We start from the raw sequence: 16,566 nt of genomic DNA on the forward strand, positions 1-16,566 counted from the left end.
TCTTCCACAACATCTTCGTCCCCGCTTTCCTCCTCTAAATAAAAAATGGATGACGGAGGAGACTCATCCATGACCCCCGACACTAAACTCTCCTCCTCTTGCATGTTTCCTCTGTCCATAGCGTTCCTTGACAGTGTCGTTTCTAAGTCACCAATTTAGTCCTACTTGGTCCCAATGGAATTTCCCATCGGGAACCTACTAGCACTAAGTTGCTAACTGGTTAGCAAGATGCTTCCAAAAAACCGGCCACAACCAAACCTTCCACCACAACAATCCCACCCCCTTGATAATCGACCAATCACATTCACTTTATTCACTCATGTAAAGTCGGGCACCACTCAGGAGAATTTGGAAATGTAATCCCTGCTTCCCTGCGACTTTAAACTAGTAATGTCTTAATTTTTTTTTTTTTCAAATCATTCTGTTAAGTGTGGCTGAAAGAAATGTCTGAGAATGTCTTTATAGAATCTTTAATCCTTATTACTTTATCAGTTTTGTTTATTGCTCTGACCGTTGTTGTGTTTTTCTTTCATTAAACAAGGGGGACCAACTATTCTGTCCAGTGACTAGTTGCTGTAGATCAGCTTATTCATATCAGTTGGTCTCCGATTATGCTAAGCTGTCTTTTTATATTGAGGACTTTGCAGGACGATGAGGCTCTATAAAAAAAGAAACCATCTGGCTTTTTCACAGTTCTCCCAGCAGATGGCGCCACATTATATAGAGGCTCAGCACCTGTGGATTCTAAACACTATCAGGGTGGATATTTATCAAGATACATTTTTTTTTTGTATACTCATATGAAGTGACTGTACTTCTTTAAAGGAAGAAAAAAAAGAACAAAAATATTCTTTCAAACTCTATTTAATACTAATGTGTAAGAGCTTCGATCAAAACATTTAATCTAGGCCTAAAACATCATCTTAGCTCTAAGCATCGACATTAAAGACAACCTTCTGCTGCTCTTACTTTTCTGCATTCCTCCCACCAGGATCTTCTGGACCCCTTTGCAAACTTTGAGGATGGCTGCACCCACAAAGGCGATCTCCGACCCGAACCGAAAGCTCTGGATAAAGAAAGCAGAATATTAATTGATGTTTGCAGTTAGAGATACGAAGCGTTAAAGAGGAGGATCTTTTTTAAAGTGTGTGCAAGTTTTCCTACATTTAAAAGAAAGGCTGAAAAAACGTGGCACACTTTCTACCCCATAAATTCTTTCCAGACTTTTGCTTCAGATGTACAAGCCTGTCTAAGAAGTTTTTTACTCCAAATTTCTTTATTTTTAACAAACTATTTATTTTTGCAATTATTCATTGAACACAACCATAATCAAATAAATAGATATCAACTGCTTAGTGTATTTAAATTGTACCTGATTTGAAATGGTTCAAAGAACATTTTTTAAACCCAGCAGTTTTTAAAACTCCTCTACAATCCCTGTGGCTCTGTGGAAACAAAACTCAAACTTCCTTCAAAACGCCATCACAGCAGATATAATATACAAAGACAATATATAACAACATCCTTCAACACTTATTTGATTGCATTTTTTTCCTCCCATTTAATAAAGAAAATAAATAACTTTACAAAACTATTAACACCCTTTGAAACGTTTCCAGGTCAAAATCAAACAAACAGCCGGAAAAAAATGCAAAAAGAAGGAAAACGATGGGTGGAGTTAGATGCATCCATTCTCCAACACCTGAATCAGATCAGGTGTTGGATTCAGGTGTGTTGGAGAAGAGATAGATCTGAAAGTTGAGGGTATTTGTTCCCTTCAGGAGGTGAACCTTCATCCAGTTTTGATATTTTCTGGAGTCTCTAAAACGTTTGCTTCCACCACTGCCCATTGTTTACCTCCATCTGGTTTTTCTGCTCCAGCTGAATCAAAAACCTCCCCACATCATGATGCTGCCACCACCTTGTCTGTCAGTTTTGTCTCATCAAATCTGTGCTTCTTTTTCCACATATTTATTGAAACCCATCATAGTTTCTTTGAGTGAAAAATTACAACTGTGTGAATCTCACTGTGAAACTGTATCAAGGGGAAGCTGAATATATTATGAGAGCTGCAGGACGGTTTGCTGGTACCTGAGTGAGGTAATAGATGTGTGAGTGGCTAGCTGAGCGGAGGGAGTTGACCGCCCCTTTGAAGGTGTAGATCTGCTGGTGGGGGTCTCCAACCAGGATCTTCCCACAGCGCTGGGAAAGCAGGACGTCCATGATGGCTGAAAGGAAGAACAAAGCTCTTAAGAACCATACTTCAGTATGAAGCTGCCAAAAGTTCACACGCAAAATAAAAACTGTTGCAAACAGGTTTATTTAAAACAATTAATGTAAACTAGTCTCCACATGCCTGTTGAATGTTTTATACATGCAGATTAAACACCATGAGGCTCCCGGTATCTCATAATTCAGTGTTTCCCATTAATGAACGAGACTAGACAGAGAGAGAGAGAGAGAGAGAGAGAGAGAGAGAGATGGTCAGTGGCGGTTCTACTCCCCGGGTGAGACCCACTCCAAGCGCCAGTTCTATTTTTTTCAAAGCGCGCATCCCGCCCTCCTTTATAAAAATGCCGCAGGGTTCACCCGTGCAGTGTTGCCAACTCAGCGACTTTTTTTGACTTTTCAGACCCCTCCAGCGACTATTAAAAAAAAAAAAAAAACAACTAGAGACAAATCTAGCGACTTTCCTGGTGTCACTTTTGGAGACTCTTGTATGAAAGCACGTATCGTTCCTACTCTTGTCCTCCAGCGGCAGGTGCTGCCATGAGGCGCCTCCCCCGTCCCAACCCTGTTCTCCCGCTTCCGCAGGAAAACCTCTCAGCGCATGTTATTTGGTCTAAAATAAATAACTGAATTTGAAATGTTTTATGTTAAATAACGGCATTTGATTCACACAGCAACAGTCACTTAATGAACTTCTCCATTGTGTTTTCCTCTCTAAGAGAATGATTTGAAGGCTCAGTGGACAAGGGGAAAAAAAGTAAAAAAAAAAAAAAAAAAAGTGGCTTAAAAAAATGCACTTAAAGGGGAATTCCGGTTTTTTTTTTTTTTAATTTACATTGGGCCCTTGATTTTACATTATTACATCATGTTCTACTCACCCATATGAGTTTTGTGTCATTTGGAGCTGTTCTGAAGATATTCAGTTTGGTTATATCCAAGTAACGTCTTCCTATGGGCAACGAGTTGAATACACAAACTAAACTGTTCATAATTTATTATTTATGGTACGCCAGCATTCATAACATGTAGGCGAATCACTGTCCCTCAGACATCCGCAGTTATATTTTTTATATTTATATTTTTTTTAAACAAAGAGGAGTGTGTATGACGTCATCCGCACATGCAGACTGGAGTTGTGACAGGCAGCCCGGGTCACAGGCGGCTACGCTCTACCCCTTCTATTCATTCTAGCTAATCTGAATCATTCAATTCCATTTAGAGAACGAGATCATCTGTGGTTGTAGCACTGGACATCTTCCAGGCATGTAAGTAAAACTAGCAGCAGTTCAGCAGACAGGAAGAATGAAAGGTAGCCGGCGAGCGTGGATGACATCATACACGCACCGCTTTCTTTAAAAAAAATATAAATATAAAAAATATAACCGCGGATGTCTGGGGGACAGTAATTCGCCTACATGTTATGAATGCTAACATGCTATCAATTATGAACAGTTTAGTTTGTGCCGTTAAGTCTGTGCACATAGGAAGACGTTACTTGGATAAAACCTAACGGTTGCACAATGTCAACTTTTTTAACCTATATGGCTCTGGTTCACCCTCAAAAGACTCTTTCCCATTGAAATTAGCAGGTTAACATCCTTAACATCCAGCTGAGATCCACTAACAATCAGCATTTGGTGCTCTTCACATTGCCACAAAAAAACTGCTGCCTGTCTGTTGATGATGTGAACAGTGAAAAATGAAATCAGGAAAGTAGACAATGTAGAGCAGCATGGAAGGGCAACGTTTGAAAGTGATTTTAACCTGGGTTGACACACGTCAACAGCTGCTGGTTCCCGGGTTTAAACAGGCTTTTTGGCCAGTGGGAAAGGGGTAAAAGTGACCAAGACTGACATGGTGGAGCCAAATAGCCAGAAGAGAATCTACAGGCGCATAAAAAGCAGGAAATTGCATAGAAGGAGCATGGAGTCAGGATTGATTTATAAGAGGCCTTAGGGTGCTGATTCAGTCTGCATAGAACATTAGAAATGTGCCTGGAGAGTATTTTAATGCCTTTCACATCAGAAGGAACCTAAAGTACCTGGTGTGCAGTCCTGAGCCTCATCGATGAAAATGACATCGTATCGGTCAGACAGGCAGGGCTTTGGGTTTCTGAGCTGCCATAACTTCAGGTAACCTGGGAAGGAAGGAATACAGCTTCAATCTGAAACCATTTGTTTTTGCCTTAAGATGCTTTTGTCGTTATAAGTCATAGTTGCTGCACCATCATGAGGCATGTAGTAGGCCTGTTTTGATTTCTCCTTAAGGTCCTTCATTTTGTTCCAGATCGCCTTTGCCTCTTCAATAAAAAACTGGAAAAAAAGAAAATAACACACACGACATTGATGCAAACATTAACAGGTTTTACTGAACAAGTTAGTTGAAGGATCCTCACCCTTTGCTCATCAGGCCCTATGACCTGCCTGTAGCCCTTGTTGACGGCGTAGTCATAGGGGACGTGCTGTGGGCCGATGGCCGGGTGTGCCGAGGCCATGAAGGAATTCAGAATTGTAGCCACCACTTTAGCTCTGCTGAAGCCTGCGGCCCCAGGAGTCAGAGCAAAATTGATGGAGAACGCATTCACGTTGAAGGTGAGCTTTTTGTTAAGCGCATACCTGCGACACAGAAAGAGACACACAGCTGAGTCCAAACGAAGCTGATCATGTCGAGTCCCTAAATTTACAGCAACAGCAAACAACAGTGAGTTTAACTCATGGGGGTTTCCCGAAAGAGGTTTACCAGTTCAGCTGATTAATGCTGAATTAAACACTTTAAAAATGCTAGGAAACAATCAAAACGATGCAGAAAAACAAGAAGTGGAACAATTTTTTTTTTTCATCAATAATGTTTAGCATTTAGTTTTATTTCATTACAAACAGGCAACAGAAACTACTGATTGTTATTGAGAAACAGACTGAGATGAGTAAAAATAAAGCAGGAGTGGGGAGAGCCTTTGTTGCTGAAAAGACAAAAAAAAAAAAGTCAAAACTGCAAATATCGAATCATTTGATGACATTACTTGTTAAATAATGGCCAAAGGTATAGTGGAGGATTTTCTTTTTCCGGGTGGATCATCAAAATAAGTGGTCCCCTTAATTTTCATTCATTCTGGTGATATGTTTAGGTAAGGCCGTCCTACGCGCTCCCATCGTCCCCATTCCACATTGACATAGTGGAAAAGTAAGCTTGTGTGAGCGATGCAAGCAACAACTTTTAAACAGAGCATGCACGAGGAGAAATGGGCTGGTGCACGCTCTAACACGTGTTTAAAGGAATAGTACACCCAAAACATGATTAGCCTTCATTTTCTACTCACCCCCATGCTGAACAACACTCTGGAGTACTTTTTTGATATCTCAAATGCATCTGGAGATCTGGGAGGCTTCTTGCTGTCTGCTGACATTCAAATAATGGAGGTCTATGGCGCCCGAGACAGAAAGGTCCATAAAAGTCCACAAAAAACGTGTCAATATTCCTCCATACTGCTCGTCCAATGTATTCCAAGTGTCCTGAGTGGGTAGCATCCAGAATTTACTCGAAACGAAGTCATTTAGAATGTTTTTGGAGCATAAACAGTAGTGTATAGGATTTCCTAAAAGCGCGTTCACGAGTCTACGGAAACCGAGGCAGACCAAACCAGATGAAAGTGCGCATTCAGCGTCTGCTCTGCCGATAATGCAAGCGTAGAAGAAGAAATGTGCTGTTTACCTGTGCAAAGAAAGAAACAACGAAAGAAAAATGTCTGAGGACTTCAGTGTTGAGGAAGAGCGTGAGTTCTTTGCCGAGCTGAATGCGCACTTTCATCTGGTTTGGTCTGCCGCGGTTTCCGTAGACTCGTGAACTCGCAGGCGCGCGCTTTTAGGAAATCCTATAAACTACTGTTTATGCTCTAAAAACATTCTAAATGACTTCGTTTCGAGTAAATTCTGGATGCTACCCACTCAGGACACTTGGAATACATTGGACGAGCAGTATGGAGGAATATTGACACGTTTTTTGTGGACTTTTATGGACCTTTCTGCCTCGGGCGCCACAGACCTCCATTATTTGAATGTCAGCAGACAGCAAGAAGCCTCCCAGATCTCCAGATGCATTTGAGATATCAAAAAAGTACTCCAGAGTGTTGTTCAGCATGGGGGTGAGTAGAAAATGAAGGCTAATCATATTTTGGGTGTACTATTCCTTTAATAGGCCTCTTGGGAGCGGGTACAGGGTTGTCCATGTGCATTTTTTTTAAAAGTGGAGAGGACAGGTCTTTTCAAAAACTCGTCAAAATCCTCCATTATAGCCTTAAGTAAATTTGTTTTTGAGCAAGAAGAAAAAACCTGCAGATTTGATTAGGCACTAAAGGCCTTTATTGTTTTTAAAGTGAGCAGACAGGAAATGGGACGGATAGAAGTGGGAACCAGTGACTTAGGCCTCCCTACATGATAGGCTGAGCCCCTGCCCCACCGCCATGTCCCGTTTTATAGGTTTTATAGAAAAGTTTTAACACCTCTGGTCCAAATCCTTATAAAGCCTGAATTTCACGTTCCTTACCTCCTCCCGACATCATTGTAGGCTAAGGAATGGGCCGTCTTGCAGTCCACGTTGGGAGGGAAGCGGCGTCGCGCCTCAGAGGCCACCGAGTGGTTAAAAGCTACATAGAGAAAGCGAAGGTGCGGACGCTGCTCGGCGTATTTCACCAACGTGGTCGTCTTTCCTGTACCTGTGACATATTTAAAAATACTGCTTCAATAAACAAAACAGTAATAGCATGGAGCAAGATAACAGTCAATAAAAATGTACGCCATTGTGCTGAATTTGTAAATGTGTCCATAAACGTGAAGTAATATAAGATTTGTATTTGTCCCTTGCTGTTAACTCCTACCTACATGTAACATCAGAGTTTCACCTGTGAAAAGTTCTGAACACAAGTTAAGCAGAAGGCAGAAGAAGGACAAATCATGAATTCAGGGGCTGTAGAAGTGTACTTGTAATTGACGATTTATACTCGTAAGTTTGTGATTTAAACTACAGTTGCACTGATCTGAGTATCGGATCAGATCCAGCATTCCGATCCAGTCATTTCTAGTTTCACTGATATCATACAGAGCAATACAGCGATATAAGCACTACAATTCTTTGATTGCAGAGCTAATGGTTTAATCTTAAGAGAAGCTAGTGAGGTTTTATATCTGTTTCCATGTCTTACTTTAGTTTTTTGCACCAATGTTTATGTCACATGGCGAGGTAATATGGTTAATTCATTTGACATTAGTATTAGCTCGGTATCCCCCAATACACTCAGCCAATGTATTGCTGTCCGATTGGGTTAAAAAAAAACAAAAAAACAAACAAGCATGCATTTCGGTTCAGAAGTTCCCACGCTGTTTGCCATATGTGGCGTCAAGCACCTCCATGATCAATGGGTCCAGCTGGGAGCAACACTTTTAATTCTTTTCTACGTCTCTGCATGGCAGGAAAGATGGCCGTCTCTAGGTGATGTCATAAAATGATTACAACCTCTGACAGCAATGCATTCCCAAAAATCCTCTCCCTGTTTCTAATCAGATGCAAGGTCCATGCTAGCTGAATATATCTACTTCCTGTTTATTCTGACAAAATGATACTTTTCCTAAAACCTGGTTGATTCTCTCCAGACCAGGAGACAGAAACAGACCTGTTCAGTATTGGCTTTTTAGAAACAGTTTGAAAGTTCAATTAATATTTCATCGCAATTAGATGCAAAGTTAACTGATTTATTGGGAGGTGCAGCCAAACAGCCCCATCTGAGACTGCTGCCTCAGATGAAGCCGTTGGAGGAACTAAATGGCTTTTCTATCCCACCTCCATAAATGATCAAGAATTACAGTTGCAGAACGATCACACTGCAAGCCGCACTCAAGTCAGAGTCCTGCACGGCTCTGATTTTTCAAAATTGACCCCATCCATAGAGTTCAGACCCAAGACCTGACGCAATACCTGCAATTATCCTCAATTAAATCCTGTCCCAGTATAATGAACTACAAACCTTGGAGGGGGGGGGGGGGTCGATACATTATACATCAAGGAGAGATGGGACAAGGAATGGGGACATATCAAATTCACAATAACTGTTGGAAGTGTACATCATCACTAACGTATAGAGAATTTGCTTGGAAGACTGCTACACGCTTCTGGCTCAGAGGGGCTAAAATGCAGATAGAACGTGCTGGAGGTTATGTGGGTCGAATCAAGCTGGCCATTTTCATATCTTATAGAGCTGTCCAAAACCACTTTCTTACTGGGAAAAAATTAAACAAAATGTGGAGACAGTAATTGGGGATAATTTTGTCTCGAACTTTGAGATCATGGTCTTGGGGAAACGTCCAAACTGTGTAAAAGGATTCTATAAAACATATATGTTCAACATAATGCTAATCGCCAGCAAGAAAGCAATCACTCGGAAATGGATGACTGATAAGACTCCCACAGTTGAAGACTGGATAAGCAGCATTCAAGACATTTACAAGATGGAGGAACTGACATTTGCACTGAAACTGGAACAAGACAAATTTGAAAAATGTTGGACTCCATGGCGGACTTTCTTGGACACCAGACTTGTACATAATGACAGTGATGTGAAACCCGTAGTTCCTTAGCTACTTGGTTCGTTTTAGAACATTTGTTTTACGGTTTGTAAAAGTTACTCAGTGGTAACACTGCTTTGTTCATTCTTTTTCCTCCCCGCTCCTCTCAGAGGAATCGGGTTGGAGAAGTAGGAAAGACAAAAAAAACGGAACACTAAATACCTGATAATCACATGAGGTGGTATGTTGTATGGATCAATATAAAAAACGGAATGGAGGATTTTACAAGACTATACTGCCTTTTGTGAACAGATGAACTGCACATTCTATATGTTGTTCTTAATAAAAATTTGAATATAAAAAAATTCTTCCCAGATCCCACGGACCCGTGAATAATAAACTGTGACCCAACCCATGATCATAAATTGTACACAGCCGTTTTCAGCTGTTATTAGCGGTTATCAGTCCCAAAGAATGGCTTCAAATTTGTGCCTCCTACCTACCAGTAGGCTCAGTAGGTTGTTATCACTGAATGAATCCTAACACTAACCCTAACGTAATTCATTTTTTCCCAAAGAAATAATTAATGTGTTTGTGTTTAATGTAAACATGATTTTAGTAGTTCTTCCTCTATTGTGAAAAAAAAAGAACGTTGATCGGCATGTACCTCATATAAAGCGTATCATATCAAGCCCATAAAATCTCATATCCTGTAAATTGAGTTGTTTTTAAACACCACATTAAATCTGTGTTACTAAAACATGTGGAATTCACTTGAAGCAAAGCTTTATTAAACAAGGAATGCTGTAAATAAAGTAGATAAAAAGTATGTAAATGTAAAGTGAAACTTAAGGTTTTAGACGTGGCCAGAGCAGCTATTATCCACAGTGAGCTGCATATCATCAGCCATAAGAACCTACTAGAAGGTAGAGGAGGTGCAGCCTGGAGCCATTCTATGGGACTGATAATCACTAAGAACATTTAATGATTGATCACATCTGAAACCGGGCCATCTGGGACCGTTTATAATAACAGAGACAGTAAAGAACATATCCTCACGTTCACATCCAGTACACGCTGTGCTCACAGATTAACAGCTGTAAATTGGCTGAAGTATGAAGTTTTTTTTTGACACCCCCACATTTCATATACACTCGTGCCCAAATCCCCTCTAGAAACAAAAAAGGCCCTAAAAGGGAGCATCTAATAGAGTTTTGAGAGTTTTATTAGTGATTTTAACTATTAAAATTGCTCTGGTTCTGCAGCAGACTGTCTGATCTGAGGAGGATCTACCTGTACAAAGGAATCAAACATATCCTTTTCTGTTGAACCGGTTATGGAGATTATCTTTAAACTAAACAATTAAAATTATTCACCTTTCCCCGCTATCCCAAAATAACAGAATCAATCACACTACCAGTATTTCCAAATTCAGACTCTAGTGCAGAAGTCTAACTGGAATGAAGCTCATTCGACGTTGAATTAAGGTGGAAACAACATTTGGCTACGATTTCTAACAGTTATTCTGAGGTGATGGTTAGAGCGGATCACAAAAAGCCCTAAAACTGGCAGCTCAAAAATGTTTTACATTTCTGTGGTAATCTTTTGATCGAAGATGTTATTTTACTTTTAATTCTAACTTTCGAGGTTTTTGAAACCAGTCAACCGATCTTCAAGTTAATAAAATAAACATAAAACAGAAACTTAAATGCATAACAATTTTAACACAGTGAAGATGAACTGATTACCTTTACAGCTGACATTGAGGATATATAAAAAATCATTAGATAGTAGAGTGGTAGCTAGATTGTAGGAAACAGAAAGGGCGCCCCCTGGTGGTTTAATTTATTAGCAGCTCTTAGATTATGTTTCAGATTAGATTAATTAATTTCTCTGTAATAAACTGAACCTTTACAGTTATTAGAATCGTTTTGTCATCAATAATTTCCCCCCATAGAAATGGAATTCAAGCATAAATAAATACATGAAACAAAAGCTCAAACTAATTCTGAAATCCACCGTTCCACAATGGAGCTGTATGATGACCTTTGTTAGGATAATTATCTTTGTTTATTACACCTTATAATTAGCTGCCTGTTGCATGTCAGAACTGATGTTTTCCACAATAGTTTATCTAATTAAGACAGTTCCTCTGTCCGGATATACAGCTATAATATTTATTCTGTACGTTGATATTTGGAAATGAAATGAGAGTGGTGTTCTTCAGCTAACAACGTGTAATATAATATTAAGTGTAATATTTTGATAAGGCTGGAGCCATGGATGTTTCCTCATCTGCTAACATATATGATGTAATGATGTGGCAGACTGGGGATGTATAAAGTGCCTTTTTAACTGTTAATTGTGGCCACTTCCTGACAGGTGAGCCCAGAGGTGAGCAGCTGCCTTCTGTAAACTCTAAGCAATTTCTCTGATCTGAGTAAGATTATAATTTATATCAAAATCTGTTGTCATGTCTCCTGGTTAATTAATTCAGATAAGTTATGAAGTGTTATTTAAAGAGTTTGTCCCGAGTGATCTCTTTTCAGGGAAAAGAACCGGTAAGAATAAGCATTCAGTTAAGACTAAACAGTAAAAAGAATTAAAACCAACAATAAAAAACCGTACCTGCGAACGCCACTATCTTGACCACATGATGGCTCTGGATGTCATGGCTGAGGATCTCCTGCTGCTCTCGTGTGAGCTGAATCTGAGGGATTCTATCAAAAACACAGACATTCAAGTCAGGACGCCGTTAGACCCGATAGCTTTCCACAACTGGTAATCAGAATACTTTAATAATCCCAGAGGGAAATTACTTTTGTTACACGCTCCAGTTACAGTTTTATATATATATTAGGGGTGGAACGATTCACAAAATCCATGGTTCGGTTCGTGGTCACGGTTTTAGTAATCAGTTAATTGTTAAATGGAGTATAGAGACTCTAAAACAGGCCTTTAGCTGACAGCAAAAGGCCTGTTTTAGAGTAATAAAAACATGTGTAAACATTTTGCATTTACGATTTAAAAAAAATTCCACTATTAATATTCTGCATCCGGAACTACTCAAGTGGAAAAGTTTTAGTTTCCCCCTTTTTTTTTTGTAAAAAAAAAAAATCGTCTTTAAGGAAGCTTTTGCTGTCCAATTATTAATTGATTAATCGAAAAAAATATCTACATGATCAATTTTTTTGCAAAATAATCATTAGTCGCAGCCCTAAATAAAAGCTTATGTTTTCTAAACTGCAGATGTCAGATGCAGTGTGACATTTAACTAGCCCCCCATCTCTTTCCTTTTTTTGCTGTGCTCTCATATTGGAAGCAGCCATTAATTTCTCTTCTTATTATGCAAAATGCATATTAGACTGACGCAGCGACCTGCAGCTGGGTTGGAATCTACCCACCAGAACAGCAACATTTCTCCTGCGTTTGTTTGGACAAAATTTTTGAACAATATTCTGGCTATTAGTTTTTCCATAAAAGTTCAAAACATATCCACTGGACTTGAGTTTGAGTCTTTATATAGACAAGGCTTTGTCTATATAAAGACTCAAACTCACTGCAGATCCAGACATTTGAATTGAGAAAGCTTCCTGGAAAGGTGGCAAAACGTCTTCAAATCTTGGAAACCAAGTCCAGAGGATATTTTTTGAATTTTTACGGAATGACTATGACCTGGATGACTGAGAATCTTCATCAGCATATTCTGGCTATTAGGTTTAGCTAGACAGAGCTGCTGTATGGGAATCCTCCCTACAGCCACTCCACCTCATTAATGTGCAAATAAGGAGAGAAATGTGTTGAAAAACAGCCCGTATGCTCGTGAAGTTGGACCAGCTAGAAAAGCGAGGTGCGTGAGAACGCTGGGACCCTATTTCCACCTGGATCCCTGCTCTTTTTGGCCCTCATGTCCCTCCGATGTCGCACAAAGTTGCCCCTTGCATTTTTCCTTTTTTTTTTTCTCAACAGTTAGTTCCTGATTGTCCCTGTTGCGTTGTGGCGTGGAATAACAAAGCGCAGACCACGCTTAAATAATGGGCTTAAATCAAAAGTATCTGCATCAAGCTAACTGCGACACATTGCTGTGAGAGGATAACCACACCTATAGATGTGGAGGACTTGTTATTCTGTGGGCCTGGAGGGTTTCTACAATTTAACATTGTTTGGCTGGAAATAGATTTTTTTCAAGATAAAACTTCTAGAGCAACCAAAGATGGATTATTTATGGACTCACCCGCTCTGGCCAGAACTGACGGAAAAAGGACCGTTTTCCATCAAATGAAGAACGTAGTAGATGTTGTAATGCAACCTGAAAAGGCAGAAGGAAAAAGAAAGCAGGTCATGGATGGTTGACCAGAAGTGCCTCTTAAAGATCAACCAATCCGTTCACAGGTCTCACCTGAAGTTAATCTTGATTTTGTTCCTTTCCATCGCGAGCAGCATGGTGGCCATGTGGCTGAGGTACTCTGTGATGGCCTTTCGTGACATGCAGTGTGAGAGCAGAGAGACCAGGGTCTGCACGTCACCCACGTTCTCACTCAGGACCAATATGACGGCCATGGCGGCGTACGGGTTCAGACCCTGCAGATCAGGGTCAGATCAGGATCGTTCTCACAGCAGAAAAGACCTCATCTAGTTCCTGAATGTGTGACGGAGTCGTACCTCGCTGCCGAGGTTAAGAAACCTCTTGATGTCAGGAATGCGTAACCTGACGGAGGCTTCGGCCTGCGGGAAAAGACGATGTTTCTTTACGCAGGCCAGGACGTCTTCCGGCACCACGCGCTCTCCGACTTTATGCTGAGCCATTAACCTTCACAAAGCAGCAGAAATAAAGACATAAATAAAAACAAAACGATTCACCGGGGAGCGTGTTTTCTGGTCAGCAGACTCACACCACCAGGCTGCGGATGCTGTGCTCTGAGGGCGCGGGGCTGCTGATGTTGCTGTTTTTCAGCGTGGAGCAGATCTCCTGCACCGTCTCCTTTTCATTCATCATGTAGCGATAGTACTGCTTCTTAAAAGGCACAAACTGAGACACAGAGCAGTGAAAGAATTAAAGGACTGGTTGGAACGTGGAACCTCATCTTTGTTTCTCGGATGAGATTTTATTTAAATCTGATGACATGAACTTTTTTTGCTGAGCTTCAACTCTTTTTATGTAATTCGATATTGTAATATGTGGAGAAACACTGAATAAAAACTCAAAAAATATCAAAGCTCTTCTTTAACCAACTAAAAAACCCTCTTATAAAAAATTGTTATAAATTTAAGTTGTTGAGAGGTTTAACCGATAAGAAACGAGCAGTATTATCTGATCAACTGTCTGACTGGAAAACTCTTCCCCAAACTCAGTTTTAGATCCTCGCTGCTCAGACTTTTGTCTTCAACCTCCTGAACACTCAGAGCACCAAGCTAGCTTTTATTAGCTTAGAACCTTCAATCAAAGGTCTAATCTTCCTGATGATGACCTGCTCCATTCGGCAAACATGTCCCTTTGTTTGGGATTCATTTTGTACTTTAGTTAAAGTGACATCATAAACTCTTTACTGTAAACTGAAGCTGTAACTGCATGGAAAGCTGTAGGATGATTTGTTCACCTTAGGGTCCAGAACGATGTTCCTCCAGCAATGGCACACCAGGCTGACGCTGCGATAGAGGTCTGAAGCAGGGACCAAACAGAGCACCTCCCTCAGCACCTCCTCTGGAAGGTCATCTATGCAGCCCTGTGGTTGGAGCAACACCTTTCCGCTGCCAATCAGTCCAAAGTGGGCATCAGGAAGAGGCTCCACCTCCTCCTCTTCAAACTCCTCGTCATCTCCAAACATCTCTGCCGTCATCCCCTCCAGATAATCCGTCGTTGCGGTGTCTCCCAGCTGGGCATTAGCGGGGGGGATCTCCTCAGCCTCTGGGAGACTTTCAGCAGCCAGCAGACTATCGTCATCGATCTCATCTGCTTCCTCTGCTACAGGTTTAGCTTCAATCGGAGTAGCCAACAGGCTGACGTCATCGTCTTCCTCTTCTTCTTCTTCAGGTATGACCCAAGAGCCAGGGGGGGGTTTCGATGTAGACGGCGCACAGGGTTTGTTCGGACTGGAACTTAGAACTTTTTCTACAGAGTAAAAGTCGTTAATGGCCTTCTGTCGCCCAGACGGACTTCCTATAACGGATGCCGCTGAAGGAAAGATTAAAAAAAAACACAAACATAATTTTTTTTTCTACAAATGCAAACAAGATGTGGTGAAACCAAAACATATAGCTTTAATATGTTTAGTTTTTGCAAACATAAAAAAGAACCTCTTAGAGGGTTTATGTTTATTAGTTTAACACTTTAGTAAAATGTCTTTCTACAAATTACAGAGATAATCACCATCCGTGCTCCAAACAGTCTGCAGCAGGATGCTCACATCTGATTACCTTTCCTTCGTTGCTTTCTGGGGGTTCTGGGGTAAAGCCCCCTGTTGGGATCTCTGCTGCCATGCGACGTCTGGGGTCTAGTGAGGGGATCGGCTCCATCCTCACTTCGACCCAGCTCCTCACATTCTTGTGCGTTTAGACGTTTCCTTTTGGCCCTCCCTGTAAACACAAATAATGTAAATAAATCACACTGCCTTTGGATTTGCCTCTTCAGGGTATTTTTTAGAAAATATAAACTTTACAGCATTTATTTATTAGTACAGTTAGCTCTTCAAAGTGTGCAAACCAATCTTTACATTCTTAGGAAACATGAAGCCATGACAGATCCTTATTGGAGAAAAATTGACAAGTCAGCCAGCTTTTTTTCTATCAATTTGTCTATTTTTTTAATAACAATTATTGTTATCATGATACACTTCTTTTCCTGATGAGAACCTTGATTTATGATCTAAATAATAAATCAGAATTTATGCTGAAAAGTTGAAGTATCACGTCTTTCTTTTTTCTTTCCTTTTGGTTTTGTATTGGGGAGTTGACCTGTTCAAAGAAATGATTACATTAGTTCACTGTGGGATGTTTAGAGATTTTTAGGGATGTTTATGTAACTGGTGTCCTGAAAAACCCAAGTTTTAAATGTGTATAGTTTTCTGCAGTGATGTTTGTGGAGCTATAATTGCTTTGGTATGCATTCATAGCCACACATGTACCTGGAAAAAAAATATGTGAATAGGTAATTATCTTCTTTTTTTTAATCCTCATTTTAATCGTTATCATGACAGAACCTCAAAATATATCCATATAACCTAGCCCTAGTTTTGTGTAACATTTATTGCAATCCATTTTATGTACTATTTATTTTTATATAGAGGAAGAGATGCCAATAAAATCAGCAGTACCTATCAGGGATCGACTGGATTGATGTCAAAATAATCTGCATCCGTTTTAAAAAACAAACTACATCGGTTGATCTCTAATCCTTAATAAGCTTGTTCCACCTTTATCATAGAAAATCCTGAATTACCAAACTACAAAACAAATTTGTTGAGGGATTGTATTAAATAAAATGGTTGCAGGAGGTAATAGTAATTGTATGAAGAAGCTTTAGTTTAAATTTCAGTAGCAACATAATGTCTCCCACCCCATGTACGAAGCTGTTGCTGAACTGGAGAGCTCCTTCAGTGACAGACTGCTGCACCCTAAATGCACCAGGGAGCGTTATCACAGATCCTTCTTTCTAGTGGGAACCACCATTGTTTCCAAGAACCTCAATAAGTTGTTACATTAGGGCGTGCTTTGGTGGTGCAGTGGTTAGAGCACAAGACCCATGTATGAAGCATTAAATCCGACCTGTGGTCCTTTGCTGAATGTCTCT

At 40.3% G+C, this 16,566-nt stretch overlaps 1 protein-coding gene across 2 annotated transcripts in view; it reads right to left on the reverse strand.

Annotated features, from left to right (window-relative positions):
• Positions 1–16,566, reverse strand: part of fbxo18 (F-box protein, helicase, 18) — a 25,635-nt gene that overhangs the window by 3,746 nt on the left and 5,323 nt on the right. Inside the window, exons 2-14 of one of the 2 annotated variants that reach the window (XM_015376789.1) lie at positions 15,195–15,353; positions 14,378–14,889; positions 13,673–13,809; positions 13,443–13,590; positions 13,180–13,361; positions 13,015–13,089; positions 11,409–11,500; positions 6,769–6,937; positions 4,625–4,844; positions 4,454–4,541; positions 4,271–4,366; positions 2,092–2,228; positions 970–1,066 (exon numbers count right to left, since the gene is read on the reverse strand). In XM_015376789.1, coding sequence (XP_015232275.1) covers positions 970–1,066; positions 2,092–2,228; positions 4,271–4,366; positions 4,454–4,541; positions 4,625–4,844; positions 6,769–6,937; positions 11,409–11,500; positions 13,015–13,089; positions 13,180–13,361; positions 13,443–13,590; positions 13,673–13,809; positions 14,378–14,889; positions 15,195–15,353 — 2,112 coding nt within the window. Of the gene's footprint in view, positions 1–969; positions 1,067–2,091; positions 2,229–4,270; positions 4,367–4,453; positions 4,542–4,624; positions 4,845–6,768; positions 6,938–11,408; positions 11,501–13,014; positions 13,090–13,179; positions 13,362–13,442; positions 13,591–13,672; positions 13,810–14,377; positions 14,953–15,194; positions 15,354–16,566 lie in introns of both variants that reach the window. The other variant, XM_015376788.1, reaches the window with a different exon arrangement.

This window comes from Cyprinodon variegatus, unplaced genomic scaffold, assembly GCF_000732505.1.
Source record: "Cyprinodon variegatus isolate N-32 unplaced genomic scaffold, C_variegatus-1.0 Scaffold142, whole genome shotgun sequence".
In the NCBI taxonomy this organism is placed as follows: Eukaryota; Metazoa; Chordata; class Actinopteri; order Cyprinodontiformes; family Cyprinodontidae; genus Cyprinodon; species Cyprinodon variegatus.